The following is a 22,446-nucleotide window of genomic DNA, read 5'->3' on the forward strand; positions in this document are numbered from 1 at the left end:
TTTCCATCAAAACACCTACACACACACTAACTGCTGGCACTCATTTTAAGCACCAGATGCAGTACTGTCATTACAAATTGGATAACATGTTTATTAAAATACTGCTATGTAAGATGTGTATTGTTAAAGAACACGCGTGCTTTAAGATTAAGTACAGTAACCGTTGTCTTGTCAAATCATGTTAGAAGTTGGTCAATTCCTTTTTCTTAGTGACAGCGCTTCAGAGAATAAATGAATTCACATCAGCTCATCTGAGTACTTTTCACACTTCTATCAAACATGTACCTGTGAAGAATTTTTAGAATGTTAATCTTGTGATATTGCTGGAAATATAATTTACTCATGAAACACACATGCAGTATTTTACAGCCGCTGTTTTTTTTTTTTAAATGGGTGGTGGGTGCAGAGGTAGTTTTGTCACCACATGGATCCAGGATCCTGAATTTGAATGCTACATCGGGACATTGTCTATGTCCAATTTGCAAATTCTCATAATTGTGCAGTTTTCCTCTAGGTGCTCCAGTATTCCCAAATTCCCAGAGAAATGCAGATTAGGTTAACTGGCCATTCCAAATTGGCCTTATTAGTGTGTTCATGAGCAGGAGGTACAATGGATCAATGCTTCCTTGTCCAGAAGTGTTTACTTTGCTGCTGGGATAGACTCTGTCATACTGAATTGGATTAAGGGAGTATGAATATGACATCACTTCTTTTTTTAATTATACAAATGAACATGGCAGTTGAAACACTTACTTTAGGCTTATGACTAACAACTCCTGACAAATCATATTTAACGCTTCTCCTTGAAATTGTAGCAACATTTGCTTTGACATCTTTTATTCACAATTATTATGTAAAGGATAAACACGTAATTATGACTGTGTAATAACCTGAGCATTATATCTTAAGCAAATCAACAATTTATTGGAGGTCTTTAAAATTTATGACATGTTAAGCATTATTCTAACAGCATAATTACCTTCATGCCCATTGAAACATACATCTGTTGAGCAGTAATGGTGACATATTAAAGACTCACCAGTGAAAAAGAAAATCTGACCTCAAGAACAATACTGTGCCTTATTCACAGAACAGCTGATGAAAATAACATTTGGATGAATTCTGCTTAATCTGCTGAGTTAAGTTCTATGATAGAAAACACTCGCAATTACAACAATCCCACATGATATATTTAGCTCTAGCTTCAAAAGTTCAATTTTTAAAAAAATAAAGAGCCTGTAGAAGATTACTCCTTGAGGCTGCTTCACAGAGTCAATTATAAGGGGTCAAACTGCAGGTTTGTAAAGGTCATTGCCATGCGATTTTACTTGTTGGAAACAGACAACTGAAATGGAAACAGTATAGACGAGACAAACAAAATCTTACCTCGTACTCAAACTCTTCGGTTCTATCTGCATCTGCAGGTATGGTGGATAGAAACTCATTGCCATCGTAATATTCATTGTCCATTGGATGCAGTGAGTGGCAGCTGGACATGGGGTAGAAAAAGAATTAAAACAGGTATTATGTATAACAACATATTACAACCCCAAACCACATATTTAAAATTCAGTTTAGTAGATTTGCACCTATCCCAGAAGCCTCGTGTGCATGGCTGATACCAGCCCTTACTAGGGTGCCAAGGCCTATTCTTACACATAAACTTCCTGAATGAGGTTAACTTAGTGCTGTGAGTAAAGTTAATATGCACATCTTTGTAAAATGTGAGGGCAATGAGAGTATCTGGCAGAAAGAGAATGAGAGAAAATATAAGCAGGCAACAACTAAGCATAGGATTTGAACCCAGGGTTCTGGATCTGTGAGGACCATATACAAAACACTATTCCACCACACTGCTTTCCACTTAATTAAAAAAAAATCTTATCTGAAATAGAGGGCGTCAGTTTGTTGTATCCTGAAAAGCTTTGTAAGTGGATATCATTTCAAACTATTCCATGGTTTTATAAGCCTATATTCTTTCTGAGGTTCTTGAGAATCCAATGTACACAGCTAAGCTCAAATACTGACGTCTTTGATTTGACTGGCAAAGCCCTTTACTGTAAGCTACTAAAAAGTATCAATTAAATATGAAAGTGAACATTAAATTAAGATTTTATGGCTGATTTAGAACAACCATATGCTTTTTCAGAAGACTTTTCTTTTTTTACAGGAAGCTGCAGTAAAGCAATGCTTTTTGCATTATATACTGTACATCAGACTAAAATTTCATGACAATTTCTCATGACTTGAAGTCTGCATGGCATCACTCAGCAATTTTCCCAGATAACTTTCAACATCACAACAATCCACGTTTGATAGAAGTACTCATTTTGTTATTCTAATTTAATGCTTCACAAATGTTGTGGTCTTTAACATTACAGATGGAAAAATAAACGGCTCCCAGCAACTCTGAAATGGCTTTGAATCATATCAGCGTAGTTCATAGTAAATTAAAAGCATGCAGAAAGATATTGATATTCACACTGTTGCTATGATACAGAATCTGTTATCCAATTTAGGATGCACTTTGTAAAGCAAAGTTTGTTAAAAGACAAATCTGTGTGTTGTTAAAAAGATAATAAAAAGAAAAAATTATAATGAATGGAAGTAAATGTTTTTAACGTTGACATAATAATGCAGTTTCTTCACTATACCATATACAGTATCAGAACACTGGAAACCTTTAATGAGGACAGGTTATTTATCTCAACAAAGATAACCAATCCTACTGTAATTTCTCCAAAATAACTTCAAGTGAAGGTTTGAAGGCCCGCTAAAGTCCTACTGTTTACCACACTATTGTATGTATTATGAAGAAGTAACCAGCTATGAACAGACTGTCTTGGCATGTCTCAGAATGGCATACAGCAGAAGCACCAGTACAGAAAAGAGGCTAGAGGGTAGGTGACAGTAATAGCTGTCTTTCAACTAAGAGATAAAGTAAACCCAGGAAGAGTTGACAAGGAGTCATAAAACCCCATTTCACAGTTGACAGAGTCACTCGTTTGGGGGGCTGGGACTTGGTTGCCCATTAAAGGCTGATTTTAATACTTTTCTGCCAAACTACTGGTTCAGAGGAAAGGAACCTTGCTGCACAGTAAAAAGCAACTGAAGACTAGGCTGAAACTAAAGGAGAAGGATCTAAACAAGAATCTCTTAATCATGAGAAAGGGAAAGAGGTGAGCAAGGCCAGCAGACAGCCAGGGAAATAGTACCCATACAGCATATGCTCGGTTTTATTTTGTTCAGTTTATTATTACTGTTTACTTACGTATACATCTCCCCATGTGGTTTATTTTCAATAATATTACTAGACACATACATATTCAGTAATATTACCAGAGACACACAAACACATATTCATGCACATGTTAACTATACATATATACAGTATCTAGCATACTGTATGGCCGCAGAACACAGAAGTAGTTGGGTCTGCTACCTTATGGATCCAGCATCTGACTTCAAATTACATGCCTGATCATCCATTGGTATGAGCATGTTCTCACTATTTCTGCAAGGATTTTTTCTCCACTCACTCCTCCTCCTGCATTTCAGAGACATGTGTGTTGATTAATTGATGATTCTAAACTGATCCCATGTGAGTGAGCTGGTGTGTGGTTGTATGTGTATCAGGATAATTTCTGACCCCTCCTGCAATACTGAATTGGATTAATCAGGCTTGTAAATATTATATGAAATTGCATTATATCATGGAGTGACACACATTAGACCTGAAACCAAAGCCGGAACCAAACAGGTAGATTTGTAGTTCACAACATAGGGAGGCCTCTCATATAACAGGTCACACTCTGGATCTCAAGGCATGATGGGCCTGTCAACATTAAAAAAAAATAGTCCGATGTAGGTATTTGACCCCTATCCTTGGGATCTGCCAACATAAAGCCACCTGGGAGGCAAGTTAGGTAGAACTCCCTGAAATTCCCCATGTCTACCAAAATAACAGGCAGCAACAGATGTTCCAGAGGGAAATAATAGGGATCTCTAATCATCCTTTAATAAAAAAAGGACCTGGGTTGGGAGATTGCTGGTTAACCACAGCTCAACAGAGAATATTGTGAACTGGTGACAATATTACTTAAACATTTTGCTTTGACCCCAGGAGTGATCCTGTACAGAAGGTTTAAAGTATAGTTGGATTGGCTTCCTCCTAACAGAGTTGGGGGAGCCCAAAGATAGAAGGACAGATCTCAGGAAGAAAGGAATGGTAGATCCCCCAATTGAAAACACACAGAACACAGTGAAGGAAAAAAAAACATTGTGAGGTAAGATTCGGTGTATAGTTGCACCTTAGTAAGATGGGGATTTTCCAACTGTCAAGGCAAGCTTGGCCATTACAGTGCTGATAAGTGTGTGCTTCAGTATGAAAATCTCAACCTATGTCTCTGAATCCATATTGGACCTAAATGGTCTGATGAGACCTGCCACATGACTGTATTTTACACAGTATATACAGCATATAAACACAAGCAGGGTTAGGATAGATTAATTAGTCTACACTTGACCTGTATAAACATGTGTGGCATTGTCAGTGAGCATGCATGGTATAGGACTATCATGGTATCTGTGTGTGGCCAATATAACCAGAACAGGCTCTATCTAGCCCATGACTCTACATTTAGAGTAAGCAAGATAGGAAAACGAATAAAAAGATAACACAAATGACACAAGACAGTGCAATAGTGCAACAGATGCTGCAAGTCAGTGCACAAATACTTAAAAGATAGGACTATCTCCATTAAAAAAAAAGTATTTCTCCCTCTGTTTTGCAAAGACATCAGTAATATTTCATTACAGCCAAGTCCTTATCTCAATGCTACACACAAATGCACTAAAATTCAAATCTCTATCTGCATCCAAGCTTTGAGGTATTTCCAGCTGTAGCCAGCAGCTTAATTAAAATTAAGAGAAAATTAACTACATACATGAATTAATTTTAATTAAAAGAAAATGCAGCCTTAATTTCTTCTACCCACCTGTGTACATCCACACATTTTCTAAACCAACAACTTCCATTTTATCTTTTCAGGGAGCCAAAGCCTATACTGACAGCCTCACGTTTAAGGCAAAACCAGTTCTGAATCAACTGGTTAAACACACATTTATTCAATTAGCAGATGCTTTTATCAAAAGTGACATACAAAAGAGGACAACATAATTGAGTAAACATCAGTCTCAGAGACTGTTTGGGCATAAGTGTTACAGGATAATGTTACAAAACTGATCATCATAAGAGTCAAAACAAAGTGTAAGCTGGTCACACTTCCTTAGTTAAGTGAACCTATCAAAGTCATTATTAAGTAGGCAGAAGTTTAAAGTAAGTTAGCAGTCCGGACAGAGGTGGACAGCCTGTTCCACTAGTTAGAAAATACACATGTAAAGAATTTGGATTGAGATTTGATACCATGTAGCGGTGATATCGCCAGATGCTGTTCACTAGCAGACTTGAATGGGTGAGAAGGAGCATAGGATCCTCACAAGTGTCTCCCTATATGCAGGCACTGATCAGTTGACTACTCTCCAGCCAAGTATCAAGGTTTTGAACTTAACATATTATGCTACAGAAATCCAAAGTAGTTATCTGAAAAAAGGAGTGACATGTGTCCTTAACTGTTTGAACACCAGACGTTCCACTGCATTTTGAATCATCAGTAGCGGCTTGGTAACACATGCCAAAACTCCTGCCAGAAGACAGTTATAGTAGACAAGATGTGACCAAAGACTAGACCATACTCTATCAGATATGGCCTGATCTTTTGTATTTTGTATAGAGCGAATGTGCAAGATCTAGAGACATCTGCAACATGGTCAGTAAAGAACAGCTGACCACCACAACGCTACTGAATTGGTGGGTGTTAGCGATAGTGAGCTGCGCTAAACAGAGATTGGGTGGTGAATTGACAGACAAGCTGGCATAGCAATGAGGCCCATTTTGTCAGGCTGGGCAGGAGATGGTGTTCCTTAATCCAGGATGTGATATCAGTAAGACATGCAAAGATTCCAACTGATACCAAGTGGTCCTCTGGAGAGAACAACAAGCATAGCTGTGCATCATCAGCATAGTATTGCTATGAGAAACCAATAATAACAATATTCATACCAGTTCTGAATCAGCAATTAACCTAATGTGCAGTTTCTTGTGATATGTAAACTGAGGTACACAGAGAACAGTCAAAGTATGCAAATTTCAGTTTGTTGCTTTATTAGCATTTAACCTCACTCTTACCCTTGACTTTGTGGGTGGTAAGACCATGTAGAGAGAACAACTCAGGCCTGGCTAAAAGAGCATGTCCTGAAATCCCTGTTCTAGGTGAGATATGTTAATTTTAAAAAAGCGTACGACCATGTACCCTGAAGAATTTTCTATCTAGCACTATGGTCCTCTCATAGACAAGAGTAGCTTGCTTCTTTAGCTAAGTGGAGAGCAGCTGCCCTAAACCTAAACCTGTACCTAAACACCTTAGTGTATATTTCACTAGCAAAAAAAAATGTGATCATGGGGCTCACATGTGGGTGCCTTCCTTTTGAGTTTGTGGCCAGGCTACCTGGGTGAGGCCTGTTTCTAGGCAGAGTAGAGAATAATGGTCAAATTTTTGTACATTCTGAGGTCTATTCACCCCTTTTAACCATTATGTGTTGCTGCTCCACAACAACTATAATATTAGGAACAAAGAAATACACTTAAAGAAAAATTGACCACGGAACTCAGAACAATACATGCTATTTTTATGAAGGAGACAAGGATATGTTGTCAGGAATTTTTGGACCCATAACTGAAGAATGTAAGCCAATCAATTGTCAAGTTCAAAACAAAGGCAAACATCAAAGGTCAAAAAAAAGAAAGCAATTTGAGGGAGGTCTTTTAACACTGATTAGATTTATATACCAATAGTGTTTTCACTTGGATACAAAAAATAAGGCTAGCATTGCTGTTTATACACTCTTTATGGTGACACTATGCACTACATATTATCTTTCTGTGAAAGACTGCTATGGTACCAGATGATGCATTCATTCTGAAAATGATGCCGCTTGTACAAAAAAAAAAAAAAAAAAGAGGTTGGCTAATATTTTCAATATTTTTTGCACAAACTGCATGGATAATCCATGAAGTTCAAAACCCCTAACTTGATGCACACTTATTGAAAATCTGTTCAGGAAAAGCTACAAAATTAATAAAGATTGCTAATCATAACAATGAGTTTATATATGGTGCCCGATATCAACTTCCAGAATTGCCTAAATTGGGTGCTATTTACTGTTTTACAGTCTGCTTGCTTGATCTTAATGTCTCATTGTGTTACTGAAACAGTACAAGTTGCTTGCTTCTGGACTGCTTATGTTACTGCAAATATACTCGAGATGTGACACACAACTGATAATGAAAAAGCAGGGATTCTGTCGTAAAACTCTATGAGTCTCATTCTAGGAGTGTACTAAATAAGCATTAGTCTGCATAATGTAACCACTACATAAGAAGATTTGGACTAAAATTAGGTGAAGTACAAAAATGGAAAGCTGTGCTGTATGTACTAGTCTGGATTTTGTTTTCACCGATGCTCTACTGAAGTTTTACTGGAGCTCTAAGTATAGTACATGGCATTGATGTCATTCCCTAGCAACCTTTAACTTGGAGTAAAGAATCATAAGAAAAATAAAAGCTAGTCAGAGAATAGTGACAGAAGTGGAAACTAGAAGTATTTGCAAATACTGACCACCTTTGCAATTTTTACTTATGGTGCTCTCACTTATTAACTGCATAATGCTGAATACTGTTTGCTTCATTTTCTAATGTACAAATGTATAGTATATCCAATGTTTGCACTATTAAAAGAAAAATTAGTCCACTGCAGGACAACTTCCTATCTTTGGGTTTGCGATATATAAAAATCCAACATATAGTGTTGCATATGTACATACACAGTATAAATATTGTACATACACATAGTACATACTCTTAGAGCACAATCTTGTACTTACACTGAGTAAGAGAGAAGTTACTGACTGCTTCTCTGGTTATGAAGACCTAACTCTATTTAAACATGACAGCTAACTTATTTATTTTGGATTATACATCACTTCAGATTCACTGTGCTTATCCTGCTGATGGTTGCAATGGCCACATCCCGATCTTTACATATCGGACCACCTTATCCTCTGTTACCTCTGCCAACTCCTGGGGGGGAGGGGGAGGGGGGTTGTTGGTCCTAATTGCCCACCTCATTGTATTGAGTACTACAATGAGTTTGTAGCCACAGATTTGGTAAACTGAGCGGTAAGTAGTAAGCCCAATGATATAGCTCCTTCTTCACCATCACAGTCTAATATAACGTCCTCAAGACTGTGGCTATTGCACTAACTTTTATGACAGTTTATAATCTTCTTTTCCCTTACTTGTGAAAAGGACCCCCAAGATGCTTGAACTCCTCCACTTGGGGTAACTGCCTGAAGGGGAATGAGCCTCTCTTTTCCATGAAAGGACAATAACTTTAGGTTTAAAAGAGTTAATTCTCATTCAAACTGCCTCATACTCAACTGCAAATGATCTTAAAGCACACCAGAGATTCCAGTCGCATGAAGAAAAGAGGACAATATCACGGCTAATAACAGAGTTACAATTCTTGGATTCCCAACTTGGATACTATCCAAGCCCTAGCCTCACCTTGAAATGCTTGCCATGAAAATCACAAACAGTGATTAAAGGGACCCAATGGGTCACAGCAACAGATCTGAAACTCCATCCTGTTTAACCACATTCCAAAAAATACTAGATTTTACATTCAATTAATTAAAAAAAATTCTTATTTTTTTAATTGTTGGACTATTTCATATCTGACACAAATCTGGAGGGGCTGAACACCATTGTACAATATACTGTATGTCCATATGTACAGCATAGCTGTGTGCATAATCCTCTTCTCAAAAATGCAGAGATTTTCTTCATATAGAACTGCTAAAGACTCAGACAAGTACTTCTTTGTTTTTTTCCTTTTTGGAAAGAAATTAGATGTTTAATTACATGTTTTATGTCCTTACATAATCTGGAACTAAGTAATTAATAATAGAGTTAAAATGTAATGTCAAATCTCTAAAAATATTATTTCCCTAATTTCTTGCTCTTGTACAGCATATGCCAAAAATAAATTAAAATGCACCCTGCACAGTCACAACTTCTTTCTTCATAATTGATTGAATTAGGCCGCCTTACTGGCTAGCAAAGTGTTTTTCAGCAAGTAAATGCAAAGACCTACTTTAATGCCTTGCTATCCATTAATCACTATGCACTCCTTCCATTAAAGCAAATGTATTCAGTCTTTCTTCTATTCTAGCACTGCAACCTCTCATTGGCATTAATGAAGTGGATTCAAATAGGCATTTGGAAATTTAAGCCCAAAACTTTGTTAATGATGCTTGCTGCATATGTTTTAGACTCCTGAGAAAAGGTGCATGGGTTCAACTTGGCCACACTCAATGGCAACCTAATGCTGAAACAGGAAATGCAGAGTGTTCTTTATAGCGAAGGTGGCTTACATCAAACACTGAAGTGCCTGGACTGGCAAGGATTCACAAAAGGCCTTTCAGGAAACGGAGGATTAATAGCAGCTGTCTGGGACTTGTAGAACTTCAAGTGTTCACAGTTTTGTGAGCAATAATATGATGAAATGAACCGATATTAATTGTCTTTTAAAGGTATGTGGGCTATTTGCCCACATAAATAATTGACATTTAAAGGGATGTGGGCTATTTGCCCTTTATTTAACATGGAGCTGTATGTGTGGGAAAATAAGTGCATACTGCAAGTATATCAGCACATAGAATTCTGTAACATCAAAAAATAATGAAGCACCCTGATGAGAGAAAGTGTATGCAATAACAGCTTAAGTATAAGCAGTATGTCTATATTGGATGCTACAAAAGCAATTCTATTTCTACTTATAAAAATAAGAGAAGTAAATGATAAATGTGTTTTTGAATGTAACAGTTTATTTTATACTATTTCCTATCACCTGCTTTATACTTTCACATAATTATCCCTAAATTAGGTACAGTAAGTAACATTTTTGGTCTGGTACGCTGTTGAAGCACAGAGAAGACACACAACCAAAGTTTCTTGTGAGATGGGGTACATCTCAATTAGACGTAAATCTTCTGTAATAGGATATTTGATTGACAAGGCCCAAAAGAATGAGCAACTTGAAGCCAAGTGCTGACATTATGCAGAGGTTTTAATAGCAAAATTAGAACAACAGCCTTTCTAACATATTTCACTACACACCCTTCTTAAAGCAAGTTCGGGAATTAAACTTACCAAATATTCATGAAAAGGCAAAATATTATTGAAAATGATTTTCATTCACATCATTGTTATGCTTCAGTTAAGTGCAAATGATTACTTTTCAACCACTTTATAATGCATAACATTCAAACAGATTGATCAAAATACTCTAGTATATGTGGCTACTTGATGATCCCTGGCTATATAATGAATAATATTGTAATGCAGTATTTGCCAGGTATTTTATGGGTAAGCAGTCAGTAAATGTGGAGTAAATGAAAAGTTCTCCAACTCTTTACTAAAATCAACTAAATACTAAAATTTATATAGTACCATAATATGTTTGACAAAAAACAACGAATCTTGGGTTCAAATCCTGCCCTTGATTGCACCTGTGTGGAGTTTGTCCAATACCCCATGGTCTGTGTGAGCTTTCTTCCCACTTTCTAAAAACCGACAAATCAGTTTAATTGGCAGCATTGGTCAATGTAGACATGCGTAGGAATATGTTCAACAATGAGGCTGCTGAAATAAAAAGGCTCACTTCATCTTTCACATTGAACAAACTGTCTCGAAAAAATTGAGAAGAATAAAAAGGAATGCTTGGCTGCAAAGTCCATTTGCCTGAATTAATATGCTCTACTATGCTTCTTATGCAGAGGGAAGTGAAAAAACAAAGATGAACAATAGCCAATAATGTAAATATAGTAGTAAATGTGGGGAATAACTGACAAAGACACACTCCATACCTGTCAGACAGCAGGAATGGACAGATGTCGGGTACTGGAGGGGTTGAGGGTCGTAATTTGGAAAGTGCCATTATGTGTTCAAAAGTAATATCCGTCTGCGTGCAAACATCCACAAGCTGGATTTCCTGAGGGTTGCCATGGCTCTTGGTAATGGGTGTTCTTCGTAAAACTTGCACCACAATTGGTTCCTTGGCACTGCGAAATGCTTCCACTGCCTCTTCATGAGTAGCTTTGGAAAGATCTTTCCCATTAACCTGTAAAGACAAAACGTGAGCTTGTAGTCACTCTCTGTAAATGCTTCTAGGAACAAGCAATTCTGTAAACACTTTTTGATTTCAGGCAGGGGAGCAAATCATTAGGAACTAGACACACTCGTTTGTCAGCAGCAACCCCTTTAGTGGCATTACTGAGCCATTTCTTTTTAAATGTCTTCAGCTTGATTTAAAAATGCATTTTCAAACTCCACAGCATTCAACTTAATGCAGACTAAAATGATAAATATAATTTAATCAGAAATGTGTTCTGCTCAAGTGTCATCACACACAGTGATTTCCAGCCAGCAGTATGTGAAAAGTGATGTTTCTCTCATTTCAAGGCATCATTTACAAAGTTGTGATTTATTGCAAAAGCTCGGGATAATCGACTAAAACCCTAAAGAGACACATTCAATGTAATAACAGTCATTTATTTGTCTTTATAGCCTGAAATCAATGAAAAAAATATGCATTATAAAAAAGTACAATTTCTTATTGTTTAAATGCAGCATTTTTAACTCATTACTCAAAACCAATGACACTCTCGTAAGTTAATTTGGAAACTGAACATATAAACATCAGCACCATTAAAAAGCTTTCACCATAAAAATGGATTTCCCTTTTGGAACTTTTATTTCCGAAAGAAGAAAATAATGGATTATAAATGGATTATAATTATACATATAATTCTATTAGCAAAAGAGCGACACTTGCTTTTTTCTGCTTTCAACAGATGTGTCTATCTTTACTACTTAAAAATCTAATCGATAATTAACTGGGACTGTATAATAAATACTGCCTTATTATAAAAATGTATGTCTTATATTAAAAAAAAAAAATTTAAAACAAGTAAAAATTATAACATTGACAGAAACTGTGTATATTAAATTCAATTAATTTTTGTGCTGTACTCATCACTAAGTACAGACTCAGAGCACTTCCACACAAGAATGGGTACACTATACATGCATGGCACTAATCTGGAGTGTTTTCTAAAATAGTTTTTTTCCTAATTGGACTCAAGACAGAAATTAACCATCCTTGGACAGAATGCCAGGTCATCTGAGGGCAGACCTTCTCTCACTAGCACAGCACAACTAGAAAGTGCTACTTATTCCACACAGCTTTTTACGATGTGGAAGGAAAGTACTTTACCTGTGAAAATCTCTGAGAACACTGAGAGAACCAGCACAATGAGCGCCAATAAAGACATGGCCAAAGATGAAACCTGGGTCCCTGAAGGATTTTAAACTTTTTAAGAATTTTAATCTTTAATACTGAAAAACTTTTTTTTGCTGCTCACAATATATAAATAAGGCTGTTGACAATCAAAAAGATATTTCAACTCAAAATGTTAAGTAACAAGTAAGATACATAACACCTCATCCAATCAGTTCTCAATAAACTGATTTTGTTAGATTGCATGACTACTGACTACATAGACAACAAGGTAGATTTATATCCTAATAGAGACAATGGATAAAATATCCATATTCATATTCTCATTACGAAAACAATTTTTGTCAATTAACCCTAATATGCATGTCTTGAGGATGGACAAAGAAAACTGGAGTACCCAGAAAAAAGCCCACGAAGAACTAGAAAGAACGCTAAAACTGAAGTGACCAGGTATGAGAATGCAAAGCAGGAAGCTTAATCCAATGAGCAGATCCATTAACAATTACATCAATAATCCTCATTTGTAATTTGAATTTTATGAAATGGCTGCCATAACTTCATACTGTTAATATACAATCATTTATAAATAGGAAGACAATGACAATAAACTATTTTACTGACATTCAGATATTCGTATTAGTGAGAAATCATCCATGTTATGAAAGTAAATATAAAACATTCTATGAGGTTGTATGCCGAGGATTAGGGAATTGACTAATATGTGTGCTTTTGAGGTAGGACTTGGCCTTCTGAAAGGACAGATCACTGCAAAAAATTTACATTTTCAGAGAAAATTCTGAATAATAAGAGAAAAGCTACTTAAGCTAATGTTCAAGTAGGTTTAAAACACTTTATCAGTCATTTGTTTGAATGTGAACATAAATAACACAATGTTTTTTAGTGTTTATGCCACATGAATTATCTTTTTGAAGGTTGCTGCTATGAGAAGAGAGTGTAGTAATTTTCAAACTGGTCCAAGAAGTTCTTAAAACCAATCAAGATATGTTGTTGAAGAACAACCACTCATCATGGCATGTGTTGTTATTCAAGACTTGAATTTCACTTTGCAAGTGGAAAAGGAGAAAATGTTGCACAAAAGGATCCACAAGCATGGTGAAAAAGTTAAAGGAATCAGATGCTATAAAGATTGTAGAATCTGAAGAAAGAACAATGTATATGGTGCCAAAATTATGGTAATGAAGAGCACACCACAAAGGAAATAGACAACAACTTGTAATCATTTGCTGTCTTCTTGACACTGATAACTATATGTGTAACTGATGTAAAGTTCCACACATACTGATGGCTATTCCACAATTTTATCTATTTCTGTAACATACCATAGTATACTCTACTTACTAATAGTAGGCTTTAAAGAAGGACTACGCCTAAGTGGGCGTGAAAATTTGTTACTATGCTCCCATGGTTAGATGAACTAAGACAGCTCAGCTCAGTTCAATTTAAATTATGCTGTTTCTATAAATTAATATTATTTGCATTAGCTCTGATTATGACCAACAACTGAACAAAAAATAATAAAAAAGATACAATAAAAAATCTCAAGTATGCAAATTGAAGCACAAAACAACACAAAACTGGCAGCACAATAAAACAATTTCTAGAACAATGGGGCAGTGATTGTTCAATATTAAAATGGGAAGAAGCTGTTTGAAGTTCATTTCCATATGGTACTGTTTATTTCATTACATGGTTTGTATTGCTCAGTGCCAGTAGGATGGCTTTTAAAGTTTAAACATTTTAAGCATTAAGCGGTCATCAATAGGAGGAAAATAGGAACAAAGACTTAATTAACTGAGATGTAGTTATCAACAATGCTGCAAAGAAATAAAAAGGAACTTTACGCTCCATTAAACACCGTAATGTGAAAGAGGAAAGAGACAAACGGAATTGAATGCTGACTTGTTCAAGTAGCAAAACAATGAGTGAAAGAAAAGGCAATCACCATTCCGGAGCAAGTTTAAATGAAGAGTTTTTAGGCATCACCAATCATGATGATTCATGGTGATTGTAGATATTCTGGTCAGTGGCATTAATTTTTAGTTTGCATTCCCTGAAGAGGCTAATTTATAATTTTGACTGGAAAACGTGTGTGTTCAAGCTCTCATCTGTGCGTATGTGGGATAAAAAAGTGTTGAGTATAGCCAATTGTTACTTATTCACATCATATGAGAAAATGAATGTTTGATGGCTGAAAGTGAAGTTAATAGTTGGTCTTCTGTTGCTGACATTTTTACATGGTTTGCAATGAAATGATACTGTAAATACTATATATAACAACATTTTTTGACAGTATTATTTTAGATGCATAAACAATTGAGTTATACACTTATTACATTAAGGTTACTGGAGAACAAAATGAAGAGGTACTATATTTCACCAAATATGACTGAAAAAGTCTTAATCATAACAAATATATAGCAGGATGACATACTAAAGGGAAGGGTTTCAGGTAAAGCTTAGGGTTAAAAGTTATTAAGGGTTTTTCATAATTTCTTGAAGTGCTTACATAGACTTTTTTCTTTTTATACTGTAAATAAATGTGACACTAAATTTTACTTTATACCTAATAAAGAAAGCCAAAATACATAGCAAGTCCACCATTCAAGCAGCAGTCAAGCCCACTGTTACTTTTTTTCCATTTTTTTTTATTTCAATGATCAAAAACAAAAATCAACAATCATAGGAAAAAACAGTAGGAAACAATAACCCCCCACAATGCCCATCCCACCCTCCCAAAATCAGCATTTAAAAAGGGGTCCCTACAGGATTAAAAGATACTGATGCTTGTGTGGGCTGATGAAAGGGGCCTGCAGATACAGTAAGCCCAAGAGGACAAAGAAAACAAAAATTAGCTTTGCAACATGGACCCCCAGACAACCTGCTTCCAATCAAAAGTACAGCACCTTGCAATAAATTGATTTTGAATGAAAGCAAATCTGCCATTCATCCAAAGCCATGCCTATCACAACAGAACTGGGCACACAGCAGGAGTCATCATTGGAAGCGACAGCAACATTAGTTCACTGCAGGTGAATTGATTCCGATTATGTTGTGTACTAATTATTTTGTATTGAAAAATGTAATAAAATAAATGTTATTGTTGTATATCATTGGAAAGATAGATGAATGGAAATAGATTGATACATGAGCAGTTGGCACTCAAAAATAGCACATATTGCAATTTTCCTATCAAAAACAACGAATGACTATAGAACTGTTTTTGGTGTGAAGAAAAAAAAAAACACTGGGACAATGATGATGTCTGATGACCGGAAAGTGAAAACAATTATTATTTTAAAGTGGAAGCCAGAGAAAGGGCTCTTTTTTCTTACTAATAGGAGGAATGACTGATCACAGTATTAGCCCTCTGGATATACCTTAGTGTTCTTTTGGTGCTTTTTCCTCTTTCTCTTGTTTTGTAAATTGACAGGTTCTGCTCTTACTTATTGAGAATGTTACATTACCTTAAGTGGGATAATTCAAGCTCCAAGATATCTGTTCATTATAATCCTTTTACAAAGCTATGTGGAGATATTTTGGGGTTATAGTTCAATTTCTGCTTTAACAAGCTATCCAAATATGAATTTCTGATCCTGTTCACTGTGTAATAGTGTTGGAGCAATAATAAAATTTTGATTTTGGTCACTGATACTAGCTTTTGGACATCAGTACCAGTACCAAAAAGGTTCTGAAGCAAGGGCTGAGTTGCACAATTGGTGTTCCACGTCATCACACTGCACTATTAACCACTTCCCTCTTGATGGACATGATGTCCCACTTGTGTTGAAGTAGTAAGGTTCCCCCGTAAAGTCCAGGTTATACTGAAACAATGGGGATTGGGGGTCCATAAAGTCCAGCTTGCATCGAATTTTTGTGGTTTTGTTTTTGTCTGGTCTATGAAACAAATATCATTCCATAGCTGAATAGTGGCTGGAAAGCTGACATTTACTTCTGGTACCGAAAATCTTGTTTTTTCAGTACTTTTCCAGTACTGGCATACCACGCAAAACTAATGCGTAATATGAAAAAGACATAATGGGAGCTACATAATATACTTCAAAATAGACTCTATAGCATTCCACATTACATTTTTGTCGAAGTTTGTTATAAATAGGATAGAAGCTACTAAAATGAAGAAATTACTGTTTGTAAGAGAGGAGAGTGACCCAACTCTCTCATTCAGTTATTTGTTTGTTGTTATTACTTTGAGCAGTCCCACTTTAACTGGAACTTTTTCATCTCTCAACTCTTTTTCACTTGGAGCACTGGGGTGAATATACATTGCAGCAACGGTAATAACATGTCACACTATCATCATGATACACAGACCAGAGTCCTTTCCAGACAATAACAGTGTTTTGCTTTTAATTAATTTCTGTCTGTCAGACATGCTTTGAATGCTTATGTTTTCAGGGATGGTGCTTCAGAACAAATGAAGGTTCACACATAACATTACACATACTAACAGATGAAGGCTACCAGTGTCAGGGCAACAAAGGGGTGGAATGTAAAGTTGACCACTAAGCATAAAGACAGATAAAAACCCAGAGTTATGTTTTAACACTATTTTCTTATCTTGTCCTCCTACATCTAGTACTACCATTGACAATTTATTGAACATTTTGCCGTGATGGAATAACAGAAGCTATATTCTTTTGCTGCTACACAAAAACATTTAATTAGTACAGAAATGATCAATTACAGACATAGAGACTGCCTATTACAAAACCTACACTGAAGAGCACTGAATTTAGATGTCTGTCTCAGGCATTAGGTGAGACAAAAAAAAAAATTGATTTTGTACTGGAAATTGGCTCCATGCGACATAATGAAAGCAAGAGAAACACACTTCAATGTCAACAATTTACAAGACACACTGAAACCTGAATAAACATAATTAAACTGACTAAACAACTGGATTGTCACTTTAAATGAGTTGTCTATGCATTTCTAAAGTAAATCTGAAGTTCATGTTCACCACTGGTAACTCTCTGGCTTTCTGACAGCATCCGGTCGAGTCTACCATATAGAAATGCCCTAGATACTTTTTGCCCCTTTGATGGAAAAAATGTTTTGCAAAACTGTTTATCTTGTTCTTAGTAAAGATGTTTTAAATGTCCACATTGTGTAATAAGTTCTTCTTAACTTTATATTGTGTTAGTTTATACATTTAATGTTTATAAAAAAAAGTCAGGGGTGTTTATTTTGATAGCGTGTATAACAATACAGTAAAATTAGAATGTGTAACTTCTTCCATAGATTAAGATGGTGCTTAGGAGTGTGGCATGAATTATTTAAATTAAGATTTTGCTAATTTTATGGCACTTCTAAACTATCATCATTTTGAAGACAGCTACTGCACAAGAGAGAAAAGTCACTCTCATCTCCAATGGTTCAGATTAAAAGTATGAAAGGTGTCATAGTGATATGAAGTTTCTAGTGCTATTTCGATTCCAAGTAGGGATATTCATTAGGGAGTTTCCATGCTCTCCCCTTGTTTTCATAGAGAGTTCCTTTTAAAGACTTGGATTTTTTCTCAGGGTGTAAAGGTTATGCAGTCTGACTGAATGGTACCTTTGATTGAAGGCCATATATGCATTTATACATTGCAATGGAAAAATATTAAATTGTTGTGGGCCTATTCCTGGTAGATATTAATACCAGAATATCAGGTAAGCTATAGTTCCTAATGACCTTGAATTAAATTTTAATGGATGAATTTTTCCTGAGATTTCAGGTAGTAGAATGAGATTGTTATACATTTATCCTAGATACGTGAAAACTCCTGTAAGAAATTAAAGTGTCAGCGGCACATTTCTCCCTAATTAATTTATAACATGTAGAGTGCATAGTGCGCTGACATCACTTCTTGCCCTGTATCCATTTCTTTGGTTACCCACTGCTCGAAATTGGAATAAACAAGTACTTTATTTAAATAAATGGATGGGATGTAATAGTAGTCCTAGGAAGAACGTTTCTATAAGAAAGTGAAAATGAAAAGGTCCTAATCAATAAAATATAAGTAGTAGCAGTTGTACTTTGAGACTTCTAAAATTATTAGGTAAGAATTTCAGAATAGAAGCACTGCAACTGCAACTAAACTTCTTCAAGATGGATGAAAGTGACCTATCAAAAATATTCATGATCTCTAAGATAATAAGTAAAGCAGAACTACAGTCATAATTTAAAACATATGGTTATTTTTATAAAGCTGTCAAAAAAGAAGGAACAAAATGCTGTTTCTGATAATGTGCAGGTTCACATTAAAGCTCTGCAAACACTCTCACACAGCCAGCACAATATAACACAATAAGTATGTGGGGAACAGTTGCACAGTTTACCACTATGTAACAGGTAAAAGGTGTCGTACATTAAAAAAAGCTTCCATGCCTTCAAAAGGAATTCACATCCAAAAAAAAAAAAAAGAAAATTAAGTAAGTTACTTACCCCATGTAGTTTGTAGTGGTGGCCAAGAATAATTGTGAAAGTGTTCATGGAAAAATTACACATCAAAACTTCAAACACAGTGACATTGCAGGACAATGGCAAACGATATGAAAAACATTCATGGAAAAAAAAAACCCAACAATCCCACGTGACTCCTGTTGCTTAATCTACATGTCTGTTATCCATTTGTATGTGAATATTTGTGAAAAAATTAATAGTTACTTCCTACAAACTCCACACTGAAGAACAGCAAATACGTCACTCCCACAGGGTATTGTAGTGGTGAAGTAAAGCAGCTTCTCAGCAATTAAAAAACACTCCATTTACTTCCAGGATGGGTTATCAAGTGAAATGATGGATGGATGAATAGAAGCCCATTCATAAGCACTAATAATACGGGAAATTTGTATGAATCTGTTCTTTTGTTGACACAGTCATATAGAGGAACTAAGCTTTATTTAGCTAACGAATACTATGACCAGAGCCGTTTTCTGCCGTGTAATTCTTCATTGATTAAAGTGAGTTATAAATTGGATGGACAGACCTTTTCAAGGCAATGTTTAATTAATCAATCATACAGTAACCACAATCACGTTGTCATATGACTGTTACTAAAAAACAAACTTGTTAGTTTTATGACAACAGAACAGTTAACTAATTTCCACTGAAAATATTTCAAAGGCAGATTATTACCTGTAATTGTCTTCTCTCGAACCTGCACTGAACAACACAGCTTCATATTTTAGCCAAAAGAAAATAGTGAACTATTCAAAAGTTAATTCTTAGCCTATAACTGTCTATGCTTGTAGAAGTGAAGAAACTGTTTATAGTCAAAGAAGAAACAACAAGTCAACCTGTTTGCTTTCATACACACTCAGCTAGCCCAATTTAGAACATACAAGGGGTGAAGGAAGAAAACAGGAGAGTCTACAGAAATACACAGAGACACATGAAGAAACTTCACATAGACAGTGGCTAGAGATGAAGCTGAACTCAGGTTCCTATAGCTGTGAGGCAGCCATGCTAACCACTGGTAAATAATACTAATAATGATCTTGTCAGCTTATCCTTAATTGGCTAAAGAAAAAAATATTTATGTCCATAGCTGGAATCATATTTATTAATCCTATCTCTCAGTTTTCAAACTGAGTATGTTATTAGTTGTTGTCAGGTACAAATGTCAATGAATGGTAGCACAGATACAAATTTAAAACAGCTTTACTGACCATACAAAATACAAATAAAATAACATTTAACAGCACACTAGGAAAAGGCTGACATGACTATCAAAGATGATTTTTTTCTTCCATGTCTGTCTTGTCCCTCATGCTGCTAATTATTTTACCAGAATATTGGAGACATCTAAGCTGTAGTGAAACCCTTCAAAAATAGAAGACTAATGATAGAATCAATAAGAAATTGCATAGTAACCTGTTTGTGCAGTAGAAAGTACTAAATCTATCAGATGAAAGGAGACAAGAGAACTCCTTAGTAATAGAAACTAGAGTAAGTAAATGCAGCATTTGATCAAGAAAAGGACACAGAAGGGTGATGTACAAGGTTTGGCATATAAAGCTTTTGTAGGTTCACTTGAATAGAATGAGTTCAAGATAGAGTGGTCAAATATTTTACATGATAAATTTGCACTTTATCCCTGATCCTGTCAGGTCACCCTTAAGCAGATTAATCTCTCACTGGGACTTCACCGGCTATTGTAGCTAGTGAAGTAGTGAACAGGAAGTCAACATTATGGCCTAATTTTTTTTCGCAAATTCATAAAGCAATTTATAGAATGGCCAGATAACCTTTGGATGACACTCAGACCCAAAAGAAAATGTAATTACAGCATTTTATAACAAACTCAAAAGTTATTTCAATTCAGAAGGGAGTAAAATAAAACCGAATTGAAAATTTCAAAAACAAAAAACAAAAAAACATTTGATAGCATATTTTTTACTTAACTTGTATCTAAACACATTACAGATACTACCTTGTCACCCCATTCTAGTTTTCTTGGTCACGGACATAAGAAGTCTGGGTCACGTAGCAAGTAACAGGCTTTGTCAAGTCTCTCAACAAGTGCTAAACCAACTTTTTGGGTCTGGCTTCATAGTGCCTTTAGATTCCAGGAAATCTAATTAAGCACCTGCACTACTAAATTGACAGCACAGGCCCACTGTTTCGGTTTTATAATTTTATTTTCCATTACCCTGTTTATCATATAGAAGTAAATTCTTAAAAACAGTCAGAGTAATGGGCAACCTGTTCAGTGTCATGTTCTTATACATAACATTGGAAGAAAAAAAAGTGTTCTATTAGTGTTACCTGTGTTTGAGTAACTTCTTACGTCTTATCAATAAAAGCAATATATCTGGTTTAAGATGGGAAACAAAGCAGACCTTTAAAGGCTTTATAAGCATTACTGATTGCTGGACTAGCTGCAATGACCACCAATGCAAAAAACAATCAGTCATGGTCCTGTGAATGAATTCAATACTTAATTGCTTTTTTTTCCTTCCTCTCGAGAAAATGTTAAATTTTTAGTAAGAATGATTCACAAAATATACCACTGGAGACTAAGTATTAGCCCTGAAGATGACAAAGTAACAAAATGAGTTGCTAGCCTTAGGTTATAGGTTGTTTGATTTATTTAAACATGTGTCGTCGGTTGGTTAATGAAGCCAAGTTATTGATTAATTGTTGTCTATATTTATTTAATTAGCTATTGATTTAGTCCAGCTGGGTTCATTCCTTTATTTCTGAACAACTATTCTGGTTTGAAAGTCACAAAAATTTCACTATCCTTGAATGAAAATGTGTTGGACAACACTGGCGTGAACTATGGAGAGAGATGAAGGAAAATGAAAGAAAAGAAGTAAGAAGAAAATCCACTCCAAAGTTCTAAACCAGGAGGACTGGCTGTTATACCATATACATAGGGCCCGAGATTCTGCATGTGCTACAACTTAACGATACGGTATATGTTCTGTTTCTTATTTTACACCACTTTGTTGCATTCTTATCAGAAGAATGTATATTGCTAAGTACATTAACTTTTTTGTCTTAACAATGTTTTACTGAGGGGAGTGGTGGGATCCTATGGATGTACAGAAGATTTTGGCCTCCTACACTGTGACAACAGGAGAAATAAAGATAAATAGGAAGTGTAATAGTGCTAACTTTGTAATAAAACAAAACATCCATCCATCCATTTTCTAACCCGCTGAATCCGAACACAGGGTCACGGGGGTCTGCTGGAGCCATTCCCAGCCAACACAGGGCACAAGGCAGGAACCAATACTCTGCAGGGTGCCAACCCACCGCAGAAAACAAAACATAGCTTTTGCAAATATAAATAGACTTGAGACTTTCATTTGTGTCTGCCTTGGCAACAATCTTAGTTATTCAGTTTAATACAGGTAATATGAATATGACTGAATGTCTGGAAAAAATGTCCAGCACTTGCAAGGTTCAATAATGGAATGTGTTTTTACTCTAC

General features: G+C 35.6%; 1 protein-coding gene across 3 annotated transcripts in view; it reads right to left on the minus strand.

The window, feature by feature from the left end:
* The window catches only part of LOC120533860 (PDZ domain-containing RING finger protein 4-like), a 418,723-nt gene that overhangs the window by 58,714 nt on the left and 337,563 nt on the right, over positions 1 to 22,446 (minus strand). For 2 of the 3 annotated variants that reach the window (XM_039760906.1, XM_039760907.1), the window contains 2 exons: positions 11,047 to 11,300; positions 1,387 to 1,489 (listed from right to left, as the gene is read on the minus strand). In XM_039760906.1, coding sequence (XP_039616840.1) covers positions 1,387 to 1,489; positions 11,047 to 11,300 — 357 coding nt within the window. Of the gene's footprint in view, positions 1 to 1,386; positions 1,490 to 11,046; positions 11,301 to 18,947; positions 19,014 to 22,446 lie in introns of those variants that run through there. The other variant, XM_039760908.1, reaches the window with a different exon arrangement.

The sequence above is a fragment of the Polypterus senegalus genome, chromosome 8 (assembly GCF_016835505.1).
Source record: "Polypterus senegalus isolate Bchr_013 chromosome 8, ASM1683550v1, whole genome shotgun sequence".
NCBI lineage: Eukaryota > Metazoa > Chordata > Cladistia > Polypteriformes > Polypteridae > Polypterus > Polypterus senegalus.